Below are 23521 nucleotides of genomic sequence, written 5' to 3'. Positions count from 1 at the left end.
AACATATGGTGTAAGAAGTGGGATGTTTTTTTTTAAAAGGCTCCTGCAGTTAAAGGGCCACACACACACACAAGAATGGAAGACATGTTGAAAGAGTTTCTGTGTGAGCAAACCAGACAGCAGGGACAGTTAATGCAGGAGCAGACCAAACAGCAGGGACTGTTAATGCAGGAACAGGCCCGGCTGCAAGCGGAGAGAGATGAAAGAATACAAGCAGCACAGGATGAACGGATTGCCAAGCTGCTGACCCAATTCCAAGGGTCTGCCAGTGCAGAACTAGCAAGCAGAACCCCTATACTCCTGAGGAAAATGGCTCCGAACGAGGATCCAGAGGCTTTTTTACTGACTTTTGAAAGAGTTGCCAAAGCTCAGGGCTGGGCTACAGATCGCTGGGCAACTGCTTTGGCCCCGCTCCTCATAGGAGAAGCCCAGGCCTCATATCAGGGTCTCCCAGCAGATCAGGCAATGGACTACCGACAAGTAAAAGCCGCCATACTGGATCGCTTAGATCTGACCCCAGAGACTTACCGGCAGCAGTTCCGGAACATGAAGTACACCTCTAAGATGAGACCCCGGGTCCTCGCTCAGCGATTATTGGACTTATGTACGCGCTGGATACAACCCGAGGAGTGCACTAAGGAGGCAATTATTGAGCAGGTGGTTTTGGAACAATTTCTACAAATAATACCCCCTTCCGCACGCTCGTGGGTAAAACGCCACGCTGCTGAAACCATAGCTTTGGCGGTCCGACTCGTGGAGAACTTCTTTGGGGCTGAGCAGCAGGCGACTGTCCTGGACCCGACTCCACCGGCACTTGCGGACGCCCAAAGAAGGAGGTCGGATCAACGGGGAACCTACGGCCCGTCACGGAACCGCCAAGTCCAACGGAAGGAGAAGTCGTTCCAGCAAGAATGGAGTCCAAATGCTGGTCCCCGCCGAGACCCTCATCTCCTTCCGGATGTCAGCTCGTCGCAAAATGAGAGGAACTTCCGAGGACGGCACCGACAGGACCCACCAGATGCCTGGTCTCCAGTAACCGGTCCAGCGGAGCGCTATCCACACCCCCTCCTGCGAGGGAACCCTCTCCATGTTCTGCCTGCGGAGAACAAGGCCACCGGTATGTGGACTGTCCACAGATGGATTGTTCATTCAGCAGAACCGTCGCCTCGGCCTTTACTGGGGAAAATTACAAGCCCTGGCTACTTCCAGCCCTGATTGGGGGAAAAACCGTCCAGGCCCTTGTAGATTCGGGCTCTGGGAAAACTCTGGTCCTACAGGAACTGTTACCGCCCAACGTGTGTTCTTTTGACTCCCCGTGGAGCATAGAATGTATACACATCCGGCTACAGGTAAAAGGTCAGGAGGCTTACCTCGAAGTAGGAGTCGCTCCTTGGCTCCCTGCCCCCGTTGTGCTCAGTCGGGACTGGCCTTTCTTTTCGGACCTAATGGCCCCAGTTTTTCATGAGGAGCCTCCTTTTAGGGCTCAGGAGAACCCTGGCAAACTGTTCCCCTTCTTGGCAGACCTTTTTCCAAGTAGACACCGGGTTCAAAAGTCCCGGAAGCAAAGACGCTTGGACAAACAGGACTGGTTGCAGAAATCTGGGTCTCAAGGTGACCATTCTAGTAGTCAGAGGTCACAAGTGATGGCTGGGGATGGCCAAAGGGAGGGGCATATAGGCCCTGGAGATTTACCAGACCTGTACCTCCCTGACTTTCGCAAGAAGCAAAGGGAAGACCCAGTCCTTGCTAGACAGTATGACAAGGTGGTGAAAATTGATGAACAGATTTTAGATGCACAGGGGGTGATAGTGTTCCCCCATTTTGAGCTATCAAAGGATATCCTATATAGGGTGAATAGGCAGACACAAACAGGGGAGGTCACCAGACAGATATTGGTTCCCAAGGCGTTTGTTAAATCTGTGTTCACTCTAGCCTATACTGTCCCTTGGGGTGGTCACCTGGGCAGGGATAAAACATTGGACCGTATTTCATCCCGATTCTATTGGCCAGGGATGCATAGTGATATTGCTAAGCTATGTGCAGCATGTCCGGAGTGCAAGCTAGCTAGTCCAAAAGGACAAAAACCAGCCCCTTTGGTTCCTCTACCCTTGGTGTCAGTTCCCTTTGAGAGGATTGGGGTAGACTTGGTAGGACCTCTAGAACCTTCTGCGAAAGGACACAGGTTTATCCTTGTAATAGTGGACTATGCAACAAGGTATCCTGAGGCGTTCCCCCTGAGAACAGCAACGGCGAAGCAAGTAGCCAACAAGTTGTTGGAACTGTTCTCACGGGTTGGACTTCCCCAGGTTATGTTGACAGACCAAGGTACAAATTTCATGGCTAAACTGATGCAGGATGTCTTAAAGTTACTAGAGGTCAAGTCTGGTCGGACATCGGTCTACCATCCACAGACTGACGGATTGGTGGAAAGATTTAACCGAACTGTAAAAGGGATGCTGAGGAAATTTGTAGATTCAGAGAAGAGAGCCTGGGATGAACTTCTCCCTTTTCTGCTGTTTGCAGTGCGGGAAGTTCCCCAGGCCTCCAAGGGATTCTCTCCATTTGAATTGCTCTATGGCCGCCAACCCCGGGGTATCCTAGACCTTCTAAAGGAGTCCTGGGAGGAACAGCAGTCCCCTTCTAAGAATACCCTGCAATATGTACTAGACCTTAGGAAGCGCCTAGATGTGGTCGGCCATTTCGCCAGCGAGAATCTTAGATCAGCCCAGGACAGTCAGGAGAGACATTACAATCAGAATGCTCGCATGAGAGTGTTTCACCCAGGAGACCAGGTGATGTTATTGTTACCCAGTTGCGAGAGTAAACTCCTGGCCAAATGGCAGGGCCCATTCGAAGTACTCCTCCGTACGGGTGATGTGGATTATGAGATCGCTCAACCAGGGTCCAGGAAGGGTAAACAAATTTACCATGTGAACTTGCTGAAACCCTGGAAGATGCAGCGGTCTCTATTCATCCACCCGGTGGAGGAGGAAACGGACTTGGGTCCTCAGCCTCCACGGGAGAACATCGTGAGTGACGATAAAATCCCAATGGGTAAACAGTTGTCCTCTGAACAAAAAGGGGACTTGTTAGCAATAATTACGCAATTCCAGGATGTTTTTTCTGACTTACCAGGACAAACTAACTTAATTTCCCATGCAATCGAGACAGCACCTGGGGTAAAAGTACGTTCCCCTCCTTATAGGTTGCCTGAAAGTCGTAGGGCTCTGGTAGAGAAGAAATGTAACAAGAAATGTTACACTTAGGAGTGATTGAGGAATCATGCATGGAGTAGTCCACTAATTATGGTCCCTAAACCCGATGGGAAGGTAAGATTTTGTGTGGACCTCCGAAAGGTTAATGCGGTATCCAAGTTTGACGCATATCCGATGCCAAGGGTGGACGAATTAATTGACGCCCTTGGTAACGCGGAATATATATCCACGTTGGACTTGACAAAAGGATACTGGCAAATACCCTTAGAGGAAAAGTCCAAATGCAAAACAGCCTTTGCCACTCCCATGGGTTTATACCAGTTTGTGACAATGCCATTTGGACTGCATGGAGCCCCAGCCACATTTCAGAGACTCATGGATAAGGTACTGAGGCCCCATAGGACTTATGCCGCAGCCTACCTAGATGACATTGTCATTTATAGTAAACACTGGCGGGCCCATCTAAATAGGCTGAAAGCGGTCCTCAAATCTCTAAGAGAGGCAGGGCTCACAGCCAACCCTAAGAAATTTGCCTTGGGTAAAGCGGAAACCAAATATTTATGGTATGCAGTGGGAGGTGGAAAAGTAAGGCCACTAGCCGACAAGGTAGCTGCCCTGAAAGAAGTTCTGACCCCCCAAACAAAAACGCAGGTACGCTCTCTGCTGGGTTTAGCAGGGTACTACCGGCGGTTCATCCCCAACTATTCGGAAGTGGCAGCCCCTTTAACGGACCTCACAAAAAAGTGTGCCCCTACACAAGTGATGTGGTCAAGGGATTGTCAGAGAGCCTTTGAGGACATAAAAAGGTGTCTATCAGAGGGTCCCATCCTTAGAAGCCCAGACTTCAACAGCCCTTTTATAGTGCAAACAGATGCATCAGAGATAGGGCTAGGGGCAGTGTTGTCAAAACAGTTTGAGGGAGTTGAACATCCTATCCTTTTCCTGAGTAGGAAATTGTTCCCAAGGGAAAAAAACTACTCAGTGATTGAGAAAGAGTGCCTCGCAGTAAAGTGGGCAATCGAGGCTTTGAGGCATTACCTGGCAGGAGTCCATTTTACGTTGGTGACAGATCATGCTCCACTGAAGTGGTTAAATAGCATGAAGGATTCCAATGCTAGATTGACTAGGTGGTATATGGCCCTCCAACCCTTCTCATTTGAGATTCAGCATAGAACACAAATGCTGACTTCTTTTCTAGAGAAGGGGTGGATGGTCGGGCTTCAGCCGTGCGTAGCCCCAGCCACACACTAACAGGGGAGGAATGTGACAGGGTAAATAAAAGCCACCAGTTATATGCCTAGAAAACCTATGTCTAGTCTGCAGTGCAGCACTGACTAGGTTAACTTCAGCTGGGAACCTCAGGACAATTAGTTGGATCCCAGCTGCCTAATCAAGGTGTGTTAAAACCCAGGCTATAGACACATGGATCTTGGTTGTTGATGAGAGAGGAGTAAGCTGCTGCTAAAGAGATTTCCTGATACAAGGTCTGATAAACAAAGTAACTGAATTATAAACTGTCTGTCTCCTGCTTAGAAAAGGGATTGCTGCCTGAGTTACACACTGTCTGCTAAAGAGAAACTGTTTCGTTTTGTTTTTTTCTGAAGAAAAGCTATTTTTGTTTTGTGTGTTGTATATCTGTTAAGGCTGAATAAGTAAGCCTTGGCAAGAAACCCACGTGTGTAGTTGCATGTACCCTGCAACAGGGGGGTACTGTCAGGAATCGGCGTTCTCCGCACTCCCTACACAGAGCACTCATTTCCCTCGCCGATTCCTCTGCTCAGCGCCGGGCGTGCCCACGCCCTCCCGCGCGCACACCTGCACCATCCACTGGCTCGGTTCACACGCGTACATGCGTTACGGAGCGCGCTCAGTCTGCACACTCTTCTTCCCGTCCCCTGGACCTCAGGCTCCGCCCCCGCAAGCCTCACGGGCATACTCAGGTTACCAACAAGTCTCACCTGGCCTGTAATGCCTGCACCAATCTGCAGTGTCTCCCTGTAGCTCTTCCTGTCCCGCCTCCATTCCTAATTGGACCTTCCTGCTTTATCTAGCTCCTCTCTGCTCTCAGTCTTTGCTCAACATAGTCTCTGCATGGAAGTACTTCAGGATTCTCTTAGTGTTTTCACAGGTTCTGACACGGCTTGTACGACTACCCCCTCTGGCTCTCGATCTCAGCACTCCTTGGACAACGCTCACTCTGATACCCCTCGAACCCGGCTTGGACTGCGACTACGGAACTTATTTAACCGGTACCGGCAAGTATTGCTAGCAAACACCACCTGGCCTGGCAACGCCTAATTCACCACACTCCGGACACGCTCCTTCTGCTGCGGGTGTGTGTTCCTATACGTCCCCACCTCAGTATAAGGGACGGGTCTGGTCTGCGGGCAGCACCGGTGTAACATTATGTACCTGACAGTATGGTTAATATTACCCATGATATACAAGGGATAAAAAAAATTAGTCAAAATTGGAAAACTCTTTGAAAATAATATCTAGCTGTGATTTGGGACTAGGCACATGGTATAGATCACTGGGAGCGCAACTGGTGCAAGGACTGATTATATGTGTATGTGTGTTTGTTAATGTAAAGGGGGTTAAGGCTGCACACCACACTATAAATAAATAAACATACAGTTTACCGGTGCTGTTAGTTCAAGGAAGTACCTGCCAGTCAAAATCCAAAGTATACTGAGGAAAAAAGAGAGATCCAGCGCTTCACGGATTTCAAGATAAATGAATTTATTGTGCCACACTACGTTTCGACCAACAGGTCATTTTCAAGTGCCTAATCACTTGAAAAAGACCTGTTGGTCGAAACGTCGTGTGGCACAATAAATTAATTTATCTTGAAATCCGTGGAGCCCTGGATCTCTCTTTTTTCCTATGTGTGTTTGTTGTCATATTTATTGTTATTTTTTGCGTTAAAGGATTGATCACCCAGCTGACCACTCAAATCATTCCCAGCATGCCCCTCCCAAGAAGATATACATGAAGAACAGACAGAAACCTCTCTTATGTAGCAATACCCTCCTGATGTGATTCAATGACAAATAAATGCTTGTCAAGGAGAGGGAAAAACAATTGCGAATGGATATGGAGTGGGTGAGACTCCAAGGGTTTGAGGATCCGGACCAAGGTTACATCAAGGAAATTCCCTCTACCAGTAAAGGATACCATGTTTTCCAAGAATAAAGCTATACATTTCTCACTGAAGATTTCGAAAAGTATAAGAGAAGGGACTGATGAAGTAATATTGCTGAAATGTAGATACTTTTGATATTACTGAAATGGGCTGGGGGTCTCTGGAGAAGGATTGAAGGCAATGTTCTGTTTCCATTTTGTCTGTTATGTTTTCAGTTTCCATTTTGTGTGTAAGAGTGAGTGTGTGGTTTGAATGTGTTTTGCTCACAGTAGATTTGCGACTGTGTATAAACACACAGATACTCAACAAGCTCTGAGAAACCCCTACAATTAGCACATATATATATATATATATATATATATATATATATATATATATATATATATATATATATATATATATGTATATAAGTGTCAAAAGGAGTGCTAGTGGGTGTGGCTAAATGTATACAACAAAAACAGACAAAGATGCACAAAGCTACGTCCAATGTGACAAAAATACACAGTGCAATACCTATATATTCTCTTGAACAAAAAGGTAATTTAATTTAACCCTTTGGCCAAAGCGTCTTAAGCCTGCTGCACTTTCAAGGCATAACCGTAGCAGGTCCTAACACTCCCTTGGTTAAAATTAAGCTTTCCCCTCCACACTTTCAAGTTGGCAGGTCAGTTTCATTTTGCCAGGTTACGACCCAATGTCCTAACACTCCCTGGGTTAAAATTCTTATTAACCTGTATAATTACAGGAAGAATGATCACATTGGATCTGTCGTAACCTGGCAAAATGAAACTGACCTGCCAACTTGAAAGTGTGGAGGGGAAAGTTTAATTTTAACCCAGGGAGTATTAGGACCTGCTACGGTCATGCCTTGAAAGTGGCAGCAGGCTTAAGACGCTTTGGCCAAAGGGTTAAATTAAATGACCTTTTTTTCAAGAGAATATATAGGTATTGCACTGTGTATTTTTGTCACATTGGAAGTAGCTTTGGGCATCTTGGTCTGTTTTTGTTGTATAGATTTACGACTGTGTCTGAAGTAACACCCACATTCCTGGTAATAAGAAGTGTCTGGTTCTTATAGAGAACTGTTTTAACCAGGTTTTAATGATCTGTAAGATGATTGGTTTAAGAATTAAGGAGTGGTTAGTATATTCTGCCTGGTAACCAATACATGTGAGGTGGGAGGGGGGAGAGTCAGTGAGATGGAGGGGAGAGAAATACATGGGTAGAGAGTGGGAAATAGAGGGGGCTCGTGAGGTGTGAAATTAACCTAATATGTGTCAGCCAGATAGGGGTTCCCCGAGATTTTTTGAAAAACTTCAAGGGTTCCTCCAAAAAAAAAAAAAGTTGGGAATCACTGAGTTAGCAGAATTAAATGAAAAAGTTATACAAGATATCTGATGTATTACAAGCCTGCTGAATGTCATAATCAGGCATTGTGATGTGCATAACATGAGACAGGGCTTAAGCTTTAGCTCCGGGGACCACCTGCTTCCAGAGATACTTACCTTGTAGCGGTGCCGGTATCTCTGGGCAGTTTAAAGCCCCAGGTCACGTGTGCCAATAGGAGGCCACACAGGATGACATCATGAATTCCTATTGGCACAAGTGACGTGGGATATTTAATCGCCCCCATTTCGTTATGCACACAGTTCCCTGCTTGCAGAGATAACAGCACCCCCTATGGAGATAAGTATCTCTAGAATCAGGTGTCCCCGGGCATGATCCCCCTGCTTCATACCTTCAATAAAAAAATGAAACCTGTATTGCTGCTTTAAACCACTACTCATCTTTCCTGATGTGGTTGAGAAAGGACTGGATTTACATGAAAAGCAGGAGCTAACAAAGTAGGAACAACACCATCTAAAACCAAGCAAAATATCTCAGCGAAGCTTGGTAAATTGTAGTAAAGTTCAGTAAGCACAGTATGCTATAGTACTGTACTACTTAGGTACAGAAAAGCCTTATTTCTGTTACATTTCCAATCTTCTTTTTAAAGCATTTTACTGTTAGAAATGTTTAACAAATGGAGATTAGGAATTCGGGAGTAAACATGATGTGATTTTGGAGATGTTATTTATGCAACAGGAACGGCCAAGTAACATAGACATCATCAGTGTAAGGTCAGTGTGAACTCTCCCTAGATAGCCAGAAGATACAATATAACTAAAGTATCTAGTGGTATACGATTGCTCTCTGTCACGGGAGACTCCTGTGGTGGGTAGGATCTCGGTGGCCGGAACAGCACGAGCGTAGTAGGGGTCACAAGCAGGGGTCCGAGGCAGGCGGCAGGTAGCGAAGTCAGGTACAAGCAGAGGTCCGAGGAAAGGCGGCAGGTAGCGAAGTCAGGAAACAAGCAGAGGTCCGAGGCAGGCGGCAGGTAGCGAAGTCAGGTAACAAGCAGAGGTCGGCAACGAGGAGACTGGAACATGACAGGGGAGCAAGGACAGGTCTGGGGGCAGGGACTGAGAACAGGAACAAACAGGGACAAGCCAGATTACCAGCAAGGGCTTTTACTGTGAACAGACTTCTATAATACAGGTACAGGTACAGAAAACAGATCAGGATCAGAAGCATGTGCATAAGGAGTCTGACTTCAAGCAAAGGCAAAACCAACAGACAGGAAGCAAGCTATAAAGGACAGAGACAGGAGCAACAAGAAGACAGACAGACAGAGGAACCCAGAGCCAACAGAAGGCAGCAGCACACCCAGTGGACAAGGAAGCTATGGCTAGGCAGGAGGTCTAGGCGACCCTGACACTCTCACACTGATGATGTATCTTTGCTAAAGAAACTCAGGTCATATTTAATAAGTAATGCTAAGATCTAAATATGGAAGAAAGGCTGTTTTGAGAGGCAGGAGGACAATTGTCCTCCGGGTTGGTCCAATTCATAAGATTTGGGGAGGCTGCAGCCTGAAAGGAGGTAATAACCTGCCTTTGAAGCTGCTCTGCTCAACTAAAAGAGACATTTGCACAATTGCTCCTCATGACTGGCGTCCAGGATTTTGCTTGAGGTAGGGCATGAGTGGAGGGCTCAGATTAGCTCTAGGGTTGGGTGCTGCTGTGGGTCATCTTCTGTTTATCCCAACGCTGCCTACTATACCTCTCGTAGCCTCTGAAGACCCGATTTTTTATTTTTTTTATTTTACAGCAGGCCTGGCCCTCTATTGCCCTACCCTAGCTTATGATTTGCACCCCTGTGTAAGGGTAATTCTTTTGTCGTTAGTCACTAACATTCCTGCAGGTGTGTTAGACTTTGTGTGCGAGTCTGTGAAGCTATATGAGATCCATTGCTTTGGTTTATTTTATTTTTATTTTGGGCCCTTCTTCATATTTTAAACTGATACACATACATTCAGATTACAGTCTAGATACTGTACAGTAGGGTCAAATCCTCCTACCCTTTCCCCCACCCCACTACAGTGCTCCTGCAGTTTGGATTAACCCAATTTATGATGTTCTAGTTAGAGGAGTAAGGCAAAAGGCAGAGTCCAGTATAATCCAAGATAATTCACAGAGAAGCAGGCAGTGAATACTTACTGTAGCTAGAGACTTGGCAGGAGCAGGGACATGAGCTGTCCAGGGAAAGAGTTGCAACGCAAGGATTTTTACAATTTCTTTATCCTAAATAGGGCTATACAGGAAATGGGTGAGTCACAAGACACAATGCTTCTGGGAGTTGTAGTTCTGCATTTCCAGCCTGGTGAGCAACTTTACAGTCAGAATAAGCTCCCATGAAGGCAGGATTTCTTTGTACTACAGATCCTGACCAAGCACTGACAAACCGATCTTATATTATTCCCCCTCTTAGGGGTAGCCCCAATCTTGGTACATGAATGGCACTGGCCAGTTCCCATGACTGTTCCTCTGGTCACATCCCTTCCAATCCACCAGCTAACAAAAGGTAGAAAGAGGAAGATGCGGTACACCACTAATGGCAATGAATAGAGAGTGGGTGATTTCCATAAAAAATAATGGTTTATTCAGTCATGGAGAGAAATGGAGGCACAGCAAACCACCTACATGTTTTGCGTCAATCGCTTTCTCAAAGTGTTTCTCCCATTGCCCCTTCACCATGATGGGAGTGGGCCTAGTAAGAGTGTGAGTAGGGAAGGGATAAGGCATGGTTATTTTGGGGAGGGACCCGTGGAATACCGGATGCACTCTCCGGCTGGCAATCTCAGGCGTACTGTCACTAGATTAATCACCTTCCTTCACAAGGAAAGATCTCACAAAGCGGGCTGCCAATTTAGCTGGGCATCCCTGTAAAGGCAAATGTCAGATTCACAACCACACAGAGTCTCATACTTGCAGCACAGAAGCAAGGTTTTGATGTTGATTGTCGAATGTCTTGGTGTTTGAGAAAATGCCCGTTAAAGGTTTTGGAAAGCGTGTTCAACTGCATTTGATCAGAAAATGTGAGTCCTTTTTTTAAAAGCTGAGTCAATGGACGGACAACGAAGAAGTCCTGAATCGACAATAGAGATTGGTGCACCCCAATAGTTTTTGTACCTCTTTTATGGATGTAGGTGTAGTCCAATCTAAAATGTTTTGGATCTTGCGGTTGTACATCAAAATAGCGGAAGGAGAGAAAATGTATCCTAAATTCCCAAGTACTCTATTTCCGTCCGGTGAAGTTTACTTTGATGAGGTTAAAGTTGAATCATCGATAGCTTGTAACATTTCTACAAGAAAAGACAGAAATGCCCAATGCTACATCCAATGTGACAAAAAATATATTAGTACAATACTTCAATGCTGATATTCTCATGAGTAAGGGTTATTTAGTTAAACCCTTTGGCCAAAGCATTATAAGCCTGCAAGCCACGCCAAGGCATAACCAAATTTGCAGGTCCTAACACTACCTGGTAACATTCTCATTTAGCTCTGTTGGAGGGAGAATGACCACAGAGGGACTGTCCAAACACAGGAACATGAAAAGACCTGCTAACAGAAAGTGGGGAGGGGTGAGCTTAACCCCTGGGAGGAGGGTCCACCAACCTCCAAACAACTGATACCAGCTGCAAATTACATTAATAAACACACAATCCCAGCAAGCTCAAGAAACACCAAAACCCACCACATCATATATATATGATATATATATATATATATATATATATATATACAGTGTTCGACAAACCTATACATTTGCATGCCCCGGGCGAGTGGATTTAACATCGTGGCAAGCTCCTATTGGCCCAGGCATCACACGTTTGGTACTAGGTGGTAAGGAGATTTTTTTGTTGGGCAATTGGATTTTTTGGTGATTTGTCGACCACTGTGTAATGGCCGCCGCCGCTGCTAACTGCGCATGTGCGAACTGGGGGATGTCCCTGACTATGGAGCGCCTCTTCTCACTCCCTGTAATGGCTGCCGTATCGCATCTGGGGCTATACTGCGCGTGCTCGAGCTTCCGCGCATGCGCGAACGCATACAAGATGGCGACGCCCTGTAGCTGATGTCGCCGGGAGCCCCCGGTGACGCGATCACCCCTGAAACTGCCCTCACGCTGTCGCAGGTAAGAGAGAGAGAACCGAATGTCTGGGGAGCCAGAGGGGACCTGGCTACATTTACCTAGAGACTTGACAGGAGCAGGGGTGTAAACTGTCCAGGAAAAGAGTTGCAACACAAGGCTTGTTCCAGATCCAAAATAGTACAATACAGGAAATGGGCGAGTCCAACGTCGCAATGCCTCTGGGAGTTGTTGTACATCTGCATCTACAGCCGGGTGGACAACTGCAACATTGCAGCCAGAATAAATCCTGAGGGAGCTCTAATTTCAACAATGTACCTGTCATCCGTATTGGCTCTAAATTCAAACGTCGACGGGACACCAACTGTGAACGCCGCATTTGAGGCTCCCATGTGACGCGGCAGAAACAAATTTACTTGTCTCTGCAAGCAGCTTGAGCGCCGTACGCTCACGGGCACATACAGGCGCACACTCACGTTGGCCACACACAGTGTAGCAATGTCTTGCATCACCCTAGCCGCAGCCTAAGGCCGCGCTTATAGTGCTGGCGATGGCGACGCGACCGTTGACGTCGCCCGTCGCCACCAGCGAAAGTTGTAATTTGATTTGAAGCGACTGTCGCTAGCGACGTCACCAAAGGGGGCGGGCCGCAGTCTCTGATTGGTTGAGAGTCACATGTGGCGACTGTCTCTAAAAAATCAAACAGACCCGGCTTCTAAATTTTCAGACGCGACGTCGCTCCGTCGCTCCGTCGCTGTTGCGCTTACTATAAGCGCTGGCGACAGAGTAAATTGATTTGTTTTGGAGCGACGTTGCTTCGCCGTTGCAAGGTACTATAAGCCTAAGGCTGCGTCCCCGCTAGCGCTGAGCGGGCGGTGCTTGCCGCGGTTACTTACATATATAGAAATATGTAAGTCCCCAATCACGCGGTGCGCGCGCTCGTGCACACGCTCGTGCACACGCTCACCCGCGCCCGGCGTTTATGTAAACAAAAGAAACCTGACTTTCTAGTGTGCTCAACTACCCACAATGCTCCCCCCCCCCCCCCCCCCCCACACGCGCGTAAATGCCAGGACACCCGGCGCTCATGCTTGGAGAGCTCTCTAAGCATGAGCACGCTCAGCGCCAGCGGTGACTCAGCCTAAGAGATCATTAACAGCAGGGATGCAGACCTGTCTGAGACGTGAATATGCTCACAAGTTGTATTCTTATTTGCTGTACACAATGCGGTGGATGGCTTCAAAGGAAGAACTAGTGTTCCTATTTTAATTTGCAGAGCATTGGAAGGCCAGCACAAAGGGGTTAAAAGCACTTTGTTTTCCTGTGTTTAAATGAAAACACAAATACATATTTTTTAAATAAGTATAACATTTATTATTATTTGAAAAGATTTCAGGCCACTTTAAGGTGACAGCAACTTATTAGAGCCTGTCTGCGCCGTGATGTCAGACGCACGCTCTAAGAAAAAAATGGCGGGTGTGGCCTGGGTGCACGCGTGCGGACGTGGCTGGGGAGGGAGGGCAGTGTGTGTGGATTATGTGCATGTTCAGTATTAAGCGCGCTCCCGATCATTCGGAGCGCGCATTAGGGCACCTGTAGGGACGGTGGCCGAGAAGTGACAGGGCGGGTGTAGTGATGAACCGCGCTGAGAGAGTCGCGGCTGGAGCGTGAAGGTGAGTGTGGTGAAGATCACTGCGACGATCCCTTGGGACTGCTGGTCTGTGTGTGTCCTGCGTAACAGAGAGAGGCCTGCGGAGTGAGGGCACCGGAAGCGTTCAGCCACGGGTGTCTGTGTATATATTGTGCTAGCGAATAAATATAAATATATATTTACACACACACCACACACACACACACACACACACAAAAATGTGAGTGGAAATATAGATATATGGAGGTATATATAGACAGCCATACTTTTGCCTGGAACAGAAGAATTGTGGGTTGATGTGTGTGTGTGTGTGTGTGTGTGTGTGTGTGTGTGTGTGTGTTTTTTTTTTTTGTATGTATTCCTCGTGAGTGTCACAGGCCCTGAAAGCAGAATGTATATCTGACTCTTTTGATGTCGGAGGCACCAAAACACAAACCAAATATCCATGTATTTACTTAAGTGAAGCTCCTTCAGCACTGGAGGAGTTAAAGCTGAATGTGTACTTACACTAAGTATATGTGGTGGGCTCTGGTACAGGAGGTCAGCGGGTCACATTTATTTGGCAGTGTCTTTTGTTCTCTGCATCCCTCTCCCTGTCACACAGGATAACACATTACCTGTTCCTTCTGGTTAAATCAACGAGTCGGTGACTTCTGGGTTTATTTGCACAATATACCTGCTGAGTATGTATGTAAATTGTAATATGCTTCCTTGTATATTTAAACATGACACACAGAAGTGGAAGAGCCGTATGCTTTAATGTAGTCCAACATAATAGGAATTGTCATTGAAAGGTTTGTTTCTAGCAAACACCTTGGCCAGGGATTGGGATTGAAACAGATTTTTACCTAGTATAAATGTATATTTTACCATCATATAAAGCGTGGGTTATAAGTAGTGCCCACAAGGTTGGGATTTACTCAAGGTTATGTCTACAAAAAAAGCTAAAAAAAAAAAAAAAGTATTTGACTGGACTCGATCCCCAAAAATATTCTGTAAACCTCTACTAGCAGTATACTGTACAGCAGGTGATAAGGTAACTGTATTGTATTTATAGATTTAAACTGCTTATATGGACAGTGTTGCTTGAAGTGTAAAAGGCATGTGCTCTGCCTTTTCAGATAAGGAACTATCTGTCTTGTAAATGGCTGGTAACCATTGAAAGCAGATAATAATAATAGTTATTGTAAAGCACTGCTAGTTTTTTTTTTTTAACGTAGCGCTTTACAGAGACATTTTGCAGACACAGTCCCTGCCCCGTGGAGCTTACAATCTATGCTTTTGGTCCCTGAGCCACAGGGAGATAAAAGTGAATTGCCCAAGGTCACAAGGAGCCGATACCAGGAATTGAACCAGGTCCCCCCGCTTCAAACTCAGTGCCAGAGTCAGTGTCTTTACTCACTGAGCCACTCCTTCTCCCCTTTGCCCTTCCTTACAACTTCAATTATTTTTACAATACAAGTCCATGTATGGAATTTGAAATATATCTTGTAAACTTGAAAAGAAAACTGTCAAACATATGGCCTCTCGTCTCTAACCGTTCTGAACCTAATTTAATTCACCTGATAACAAATGTAATTAATGTTCACAAGGGATTAACAATATGCAGTACATTCAAGTTGACCATTAACATTTTACATTCTTGATCTCTTCTAAAAGCTGATTTGAAGATGACTGGCAGAATCCAGAGTCGAAGTTACCTGAAACAAACATCCGTTTCACCTACCACCGTCGGCCATAGTTACCACTTTGCAAACATGGCTAATTCAGACAATGACACGTTGGAAGAAGATGCAGAGGAATACGCACTGCGACCTCGGGGGAGAGAGAAAACACGAAGAAGCACATCAAAGGAGCGGCTTGATGATATTGTATTTATAAGCAAGGACATAAATGAAGGCGATACCTTAAATGCCATAGCACTTCAATACTGCTGTACTGTAAGTTCCTGATTTTGTGCATGTCTTTTACGTAATGTGCCATCAGTTGTTTGCTAGCCAATGAATCGGCATAACCAATTATCATTGTATATGAGCTTTAAAGGTCATACATTTGTTTTTTGGCACTACATTAAACTCTTCACTGCCCAAGGGGTAACAGCGGTTAGGCCTCTTTTTCTCTTTTCCTCTTTTCAGGCCAAACTTTGTACATTTCTGTAGTTGACAATTTTGGCTGCAGTGTGGGGTCCCATAAGAACAACATTTTACTGTATGTATTTTCATCAGATTGTTTTGGTACTTCGCCATATCGATTTTAACAGATGTTGTGTGTGCTATTAATAACTTAAAAAACCTGCTTGCTTTATGTTGCAAATGACATTTAAATAAGGTGGGGTTTTTACCTAACCTAATGTTCTGTTTATGCAGAAAATATGTTTGCATGGATAAATTTTTTTTTATTATTATTATTATTATTAAAGAAATGGCAGCAACCCTATTCTATCCTATTGTATTATCTAAGAATCTACTTAAAAATAAAAAAAAAAAGTAATTATAGTAGACTCCAACTTTAGACAACATTAATAGTTTAAATCCTAAAACTCAGTTTTCATTCCATTTCAGGTTTAATAATTTTTTTTTTTTTTTTTTAAACGCCCAGGTATTTCAAAATTATAGCAAAAGTAATTCCATCTTAGTTTAGTTAAGGACTTGCGACATTTTTACTAGGTGTGAACGGGCTAGGTTTCTGATTCTCAAATTCAATTAATATGGGCAGGAGACCCCATAAATGCAATGCTTTACATACTATATAAACATTGATTTCTTGTCTACTAGAGGAAATTATGTTTTTTTTTCCCCCACAAATAGTTGAGTTTTCAATAGGGAAGAGGGTACATAAAGGGAAAAAAAGGGGGGGGGGGGGAGTTAACAAAAAAGGGGGGGACCATCACATCACTCCCAAAATACCGGTTTATAAATTCAAAACACATAAAACAGCATAGTTTAATATCTTCAACTACCAGTCAACATCAATGGATGATCTCCACATTTGCAGATGAATAGTGGTGGCTTTAGGGGGCCACTTTTAACAGCAACCTCTAGCTATTCCCTGAAGATTTATTTGGATGGCTTAATCCGAGTCAAAACCATTTCCTAGAACTCCTGACCTTTAGACATTTATCCAAGGCTCCCAAATCTTAAAAAAGGAACATTGTCTTTTTGTTTTTTAAAGAATTTTGTTGCTTTTTCAAATGCTGTAATACCATCGATGGGGGTTATTCATTAAACCCGGGGTTGGCCAACTCCAGTCCTCAAAGGCCACCAAGAGGTCAGGTTTTCAGGATATCCCTCCTTCAGCACAGGTGGCCTGGTCATTTTTGACCGAGCCACCTGTGCTGAAGTGGGTATATCCTGAAAATCTGACCTGTTGGTGGCCCTTGAGGACTGGCTTTGGCCACCCCTGCATTAAAGGGTGATAGTGCTGAACGGGGGGAACTATTGCACAGAAACTTTTGTATGAGACTTTCTTTGCAGTAATGAATTTAATGAATAACACCCTGAGTGTCTTAAAATAAATATTTGCTCTTTGTTTTTTTGTTTTTTGTTGCTTTTTTTTATCGCTTTCCACCCACCCCCCTCAGTCTTTTTTTTTTTTAAAGTAGACTTTGCAAGAATGAAAATTTTAATAGATTTGTCATATGCTTTGTATACATTTTTCAGTTTGTCCTGATTGTGTTTTAAGCACAGTATTTTGGCATTTCTCTCCAGTCTGAAGAGGTAATTACTTTAATAGTTGTATTGAGTCTTTGTGTAGATTTCTGTTAATTAGATGTGAATGTTTAGTTAAGGACCATAAAATGTAATATTCACATCTATCTAAATTTCCACAATTCTATGTGGACACATGAGATTTGTCACACGCATTCTTTATTTTTAGAGAGATCACAAAATCTTTACGCAGTTTCAGCGTTTAAATAATTAGACTTAACCTCAAACCCCTGTTCCCCAATTATTATTTTATTATTTATATTATATTACAGGAACCACGCTATTTTCAACTACAGGGAACCCTGGTTCCCGAGGTACTTAAAGGTGAAGTTACCAGATTGTAATCTCCCTCAGAAACATCATGGCTGCGAAATCTCAGGTCAAATAGAAAACTGCAACTTCATAGGTTGCGGCTTCTTATTGGAAAGCCATTTAAATCTTTTAACACCAGGATGTAATGCTCGTAATTTCACTGGTAAATATCTTAGCAGCATGGCGATCCCAAGTTGAACATAGATCGTCTCACCTCCAGAGGATTCCCCCTATTTCCATTCGTCAATTGGGGGGATTGCGTCTTTGAGCTATTGAACTCTATATTAACAATTTAATTCAAACTCAATGTATGTTTTAGTATTTAATTTAAAGGTGGTTGTTTTAACAGTTGCCCTCATTTAAACAATCCCTTTTCAGTTTATAAACTTTCTTACTAATGTGTATTTCTACAGGTTGCAGACCTCAAAAGGGCCAACAACTTTATTAACGAGCAGGACTTCTTTGCATTGCGGTCGATAAAAATTCCAGTGAAGAGATTTAGTGTTTTGACAGAGTCACATTTTTCCCCAAAGGGAAAGGTTTCAAGAACGGTGTCTCTTCAGCCTTCACCAGAATACCAAGAAAGTTCCTCTGCTGCTGTTCCACTCTCTTCTGAGATTGTTGGCAATTTCCTACAGGAAGTCGATCGGGACATTGAACAGATAGTTAGGTGCACAGATGCCAAGAAAGATCATCTTCATGAAGTTGTCTCTGCCTTAAATCAAGAAGTAAATTTGGAACCTGAGCACAGACCGGTTCAACAAAAAGATCCTTATGATGGTGCGGACTGGGGCTTGGGCTGGTGGACAGCAGTTGTGATAATGGTAATTGTAGGAATTATCACTCCAGTGTTTTATTTTCTTTACTATGAGGTATTGGTGAAAGTGGATATTGGTCACTCAACAGTGAATTCATCACAATCAGCGGGGCCTTCGTAGAAATCCCCACAAAGAATATAAGTGTAATTATCCTGCACCATGAGGATTATTTATTACTCGGGCAGTCTGCATAACTGTGGCTACTGGGGGGGGCGGGAAATGCATTCTGATGTAGCACAAATATTTAATGCTATATGGATTACTGCAACAGTGTTTTTCATGTTTGAATTTATATACAGCATTAATGAGCTTGAAGGTTGGTGTGGTATGTTCTGTTAGAGAACACTATTTCTGTATTACAACGTAAGCAACAAGATGGTTGAGGTCTTTCTTTCTGCATATTGCGGTGTTTGCACAAGATGCTTAAAGTTTTAGGACCTTATCGAGTATTGTCTAAAGCAGCAATTTTGGACCAAATTGAATAAAACGTCTACAGGGATTCACAAAAGGTCTGATGCTGGTACCTAGAGCTGGTGTTAACTGCCATTGACTTGGATGATGGTTAACGCCAGGTTGGAGTGCGATGCCCTACATTGTCCCTCAGTCTTTTCAACTGTTTGCCCTTGGAACATGTTATCATGGTTTTATTCTGACTAGTAGGCTGATAAATATAGAGTAGAAATTGCTTTAAAAAAGAAAGGGGAAAAAAAGACATGTATTTTTTTCTTCCAAAAAAGATGGAGCTGTTCTCATTCTAATTTTATGAGCCATGTTTTATTAATAAAATTGGAAAAGCCACGTTGCCTCACTTTTTGAAGCCATGTAATGAGAAACAGTACAAATGAACACTTTCACCTCCTACACGCTGTGCTTGTTTTGTAGTGATCATGCCTCACTGATTTACGGAGCAGGTGTTTAGTAGACGGTGAATGGGAACAAGTCACCTGCACTTGTAAACATAAAAATCAGACTTGTTTGGAAACTATAGATATCTGGTCATACTTTATTTATTTTTTTTAATTGAGAAATTTTGCAATCGTGGTGGGGCACAATATAACAGATGGTAATAATGCGATGTAGCTTCCTAGATGTTGAATATTCTGTCCTTCAAATATATTTTTATTTCATGTTTTACAAAGATTTTATCTGGCAAGTTAATTAGTGACAGGACATACGAAATATAATATATATAAACAATGTTCAGGGGAAAAAATGGACTTCTTTTGTTTTTCCCTCTTATATTTCTTGCTCAATCCTCATGCACCTATGCACAATTGTAGGTATGTTATGTTGATTGACCAGTTTATGATTCTTATATAGTGTTAATCAACTTATAACTAAATTGATGTGAACAAGTACAAGATGCGGTAGGTTCATGTACCGAGAAATGGGAGTGTTTCCTTTTGTTTTTCCTTTTGTAGATCATAAATGTGTTAAACTGTTGTAAAACTGTGGAACACTAAGATTACTATAAAGTTTGAATTCAAAGTGTGTTCATAATGTCCTCCTGCTGAAACGCTCACCCGAAGATAAGAACGCCACGATCTGATTATACAATCAATAACTCGGTGATCCAACTGCTGCCACACCTGAACGATATGTTGTTTTGCTAGCATATCAGGAAACATTTTATGTAAGTGTTTTGGACCATAATTCTTGATCCGTCTCAAGCACTTTAAAACGTTACCTTTTTTGTGTAATACCATTTTGTAACTGTGCACTTGATGAGGTTCCCATGCTGTCACCCATTCCAAAGAATATTAGATTATCAAATCTTATATGTAATGATGCACTGTGCCTGACCTATAATTGCTGAAGTTTTAATGAAAATTGAGTGATTTTTCTGCAAGATATGAAGTGTGTTATAAAAAATTACCGTAGCCTTTTCCCTACCACCTCTTAAATTAACTACAGTATAGCTCACATGGTTAGGGTATATAATTATGGTTGAATTGAAAGCCAATTTAAAAATCACACTTGACAATATACTGTACAGACAGCAACTTGCAAGCGTGTTGCAGTGTCTTCCTAGGGAGAGATTCAACAAGTGCTGATACAGGGTGTCATATCCCACTCCCGTGTGAACGGCCATTCAGGAGTTAATGAATTCCACCCTAGGTACCAGAACTCCAAGGCATTTACTGTATCTCTTGCACCACGTTGTGGATCTCATTTGAATTGCAGCTATTTGAAAAACAGGCCATCAATGGGAGAAAACAATACAGATTACCTTGAACCCTTCTTAGTTGGTGTAAGGTTGACTGTGCAAAAGATGATTATTTTAAGGACTGCTTATGTTGAATGTGAGACAATTATTAAAGCAGCCATGCCTGTTTTTTTTTATATATGTATATGAAAATGTGCTGGCGCAATGTTGAGAAGAGAAGCTTTCAACTGCAGTAACTGGATAATCATCGGAGAGGCTTTCATCCAGCTGTGTAAAAAAAAAAAGGTATTCTTGTAAAGTTATTGTAACATAGATAAGTACCTTTTCCTTATTTAAAAGTTCCCATTTCTGTTTTTTATGTATTGCATCATATAGTGGAATTCACTACGCTCCATAAAGGGTATTCATGCTTGATCACGTATTAACTGACATTGATTTGAATGGCTGTTATCTCCGGACAAAGCTGCGAAAAAGTCCCCATAGATTTCAAAACTATATATAAAAAAAGTGTAAAAATGGACATAACTAAAGTAAAAAGTCTGCAGATCGCCACATGGATAACACCATTAGTAATAGTATAATAACTGTTTAGAAAACATTATTGTAAGTATGTTACTGTATGTAACTGCTTTCCATTCCAAAGTACTTGAGTTAAATGTAAGTGATATTTAGGCAGCTACAGCTATAATGGCCTTCATTTTTACTTTCTGGTGTGAAGCCGATCAAAGCGTCAATTCCAACAAGAATGTGGAATCCGTTTACGGTCCCTCACCAATTACCCTGATTTATCCTGCACTACATGTGGCAGATATTTACAAACTAGAAAAATGTATGTAGAAGTGGTGCCAGCTAACTGAAGATCCCAAAATACTAGTTCTCTCTATAATCCCTGCAGTACGGGATGGCATGCAGTTTGTTGTAAAACACTCCAAGGACATATTAGAAAATATATGAGAACATACATTTAGAAAGTGAAAGAAAGGCAGGGCACCAATTGGGCCATAAGTGAGATTAGAAAAATATATAAATACAAAAATGACAAAATAAAAGAATACTCTGTGTATACCCAACCTTAGTGATAGGTGAATTGAGACAAAGTGATAGAACTTGTATCAATAGTGAGAGAAACAACAAAACCTTGTATCAAGGATGAAAATGAGTTTGCTGCTTTGCAATAAAGATGGCTCATCATCTCAAAAGTACTAGGAAAAAATAGGAAAAAGGCAAGCACACAACTCGTTGTATAGTAAAATTTTAATTTGCACAATAGTAAAAAGGGTAAGTATTGCACGTACATCAAAGCACATCTTTAAGGCATTTCATGTAACAGACATGGGTTATATAACAGAGTAAATGCTACACACCACAATATGATAAAGAGTGATACAATTACCGGTGCTCCCATCAATGTACGATCGGCTGCATCCAATCCACGGCATACAAAAAGGAATAAAGATGGGGCACACGGATTTCCAAAATAATTAGATTTATTAAAGCATACACTTTATTTTGGAAATCCGTGTGCCCCATCTTCATTCCTTTTTGACAGACATGGGTTGGGTTACCACAGCAGGAAAATTATCCACACGCCACAGGTAATAAGTGTCGTTGTCTTTTGGGCCAGGCAGCGACAAAATGAGGTAAGTGGAGCAAATATTTAATCCAGGTGACCTTGTTACCGACGCCATTCGGAGGTAATAGAGATGTTGACCACTCGTACAGCGGCAGCAGCGGGGCACGTCCACAGTCCCGGTAGTCGTACGCAGACACCAGCGATAGAGATGCAGATTGCTCTCAATAGAAGCCAAACTCCTCTGCATTCAGCAGCGGCTGATGATGTCACCGAAAAACGTCACTGATTGCGACCATACAGCAAGACGTCAAGGAGCCAGAATTGAGCCGTAAGCACCGATATCAATGGGAGTATGGATAATGTCCAAATGGCAATAAAAATAGCAATATAATACAATGCATTTCATAGAACAAACTATTTTTAAAAAAAAATTAACGTCAATATATTTATCAATGTAATCCTAACTTACCTAGTTAGTATCAAAGCTGCTGATCAATCAGTTTTCATGTTATTGATAACTAAGATTAATTTGTGTGTGTGTGTGTGTGTGTGTGTGTGTGTGTGTGTGTGTGTGTGTGTGTCAGACAGACAGACAGACAGACAGACAGTGTATGTGTGTGAGATTTGAGTATGTGTATGGGTAAGTGTGTGTGTGTGTGTGTGTGTATGTATGTATGTGTATGGGAGACAGTGAGTGTGTGTATGTGTATGGGAGTGTGTGTGTGTATGTGTATGGGAGACTGAGTGTGTATGTGAGAGTGAGTGTGTGTATGTGTATGGGAGACTGAGTGTGTATGTGAGAGTGAGTGTGTGTATGGGAAAGTGTGTGTATGTGTATGAGAGAGTGAGTGAGTGTGTGTGTGAGACATTGTCTGTGTATGGGAGAGACTGTGTGTGTGTGTGTGTGTGTGTGTGACACCATAAGTACCCACCCGGTCGGTCAGTCACCCCCCCAACTTGGTCAAACACCCCCTCCCCCACACTCGGTCAGTCACCCCCCCCCTCCCACTTTGTCAGTTATCCCCACCCCTCGTCACTCTGTCAGTCACGCGCCCCCCCCCCCTTTTGGTCAGTCACCCCCCTCGGTCAGTCACCCCCTCCCCTCTCCCACTCGGTCAGTCACCCCTCTCCCCCCTTCTCCCACTCGGTCAGTCACCCCCCCCGCCACTCAGTCAGTCACCCCCCCCTCTCCCACTCTGTCACCCCTTCCTCCCACTCTCTTGTCACTCACCCTGTCACTCTGTCACCGTCACACCGTCTCTCTCTACCTTTCTCTCTCCGCCCCCACCCCAGCGGTCTGACCCTGAAGTCTTCTCTGACTTCCGGTGTCTGCTGCTGCTACAGCGCAACTCCCTGCCGCTCTCCTGTGCCACTTCTGCTCCGCTCACATGGTCCTCTTCTCCCTCCGCCACCAGCTGCTGTCCTCTCCCTCTGTCGGCTGCTGACCTTCGCTGCAAG

At 43.7% G+C, this 23521-nt stretch overlaps 1 protein-coding gene across 3 annotated transcripts; it reads left to right on the top strand.

Moving 5' to 3' along the window:
- The first annotated feature begins 13336 nt into the window (after positions 1 to 13336).
- On the top strand, positions 13337 to 20904 carry LYSMD3 (LysM domain containing 3). Of its 3 annotated transcripts, none has more exons than XM_075593063.1 (3): positions 13337 to 13508; positions 15146 to 15426; positions 17919 to 20904. In XM_075593063.1, exons 2-3 carry the CDS (start codon positions 15157 to 15159, stop codon positions 18441 to 18443), a joined length of 795 nt encoding a protein of 264 aa, XP_075449178.1. In that variant the 5' UTR covers positions 13337 to 13508; positions 15146 to 15156; the 3' UTR covers positions 18444 to 20904. The 3 variants fall into 3 exon arrangements, with proteins under 3 accessions (XP_075449178.1, XP_075449188.1, XP_075449185.1); XM_075593073.1 differs by lacking the exon at positions 13337 to 13508 and adding an exon at positions 13641 to 14169; XM_075593070.1 differs by lacking the exon at positions 13337 to 13508 and adding an exon at positions 13641 to 14173.
- The last annotated feature ends 2617 nt before the right edge of the window (positions 20905 to 23521 follow it).

This window comes from Ascaphus truei, chromosome 1 (genome assembly GCF_040206685.1).
Source record: "Ascaphus truei isolate aAscTru1 chromosome 1, aAscTru1.hap1, whole genome shotgun sequence".
NCBI lineage: Eukaryota > Metazoa > Chordata > Amphibia > Anura > Ascaphidae > Ascaphus > Ascaphus truei.
Note: the sequence above shows the minus strand (reverse complement) of the source record. Positions and strands in the feature narration are given on the sequence as shown.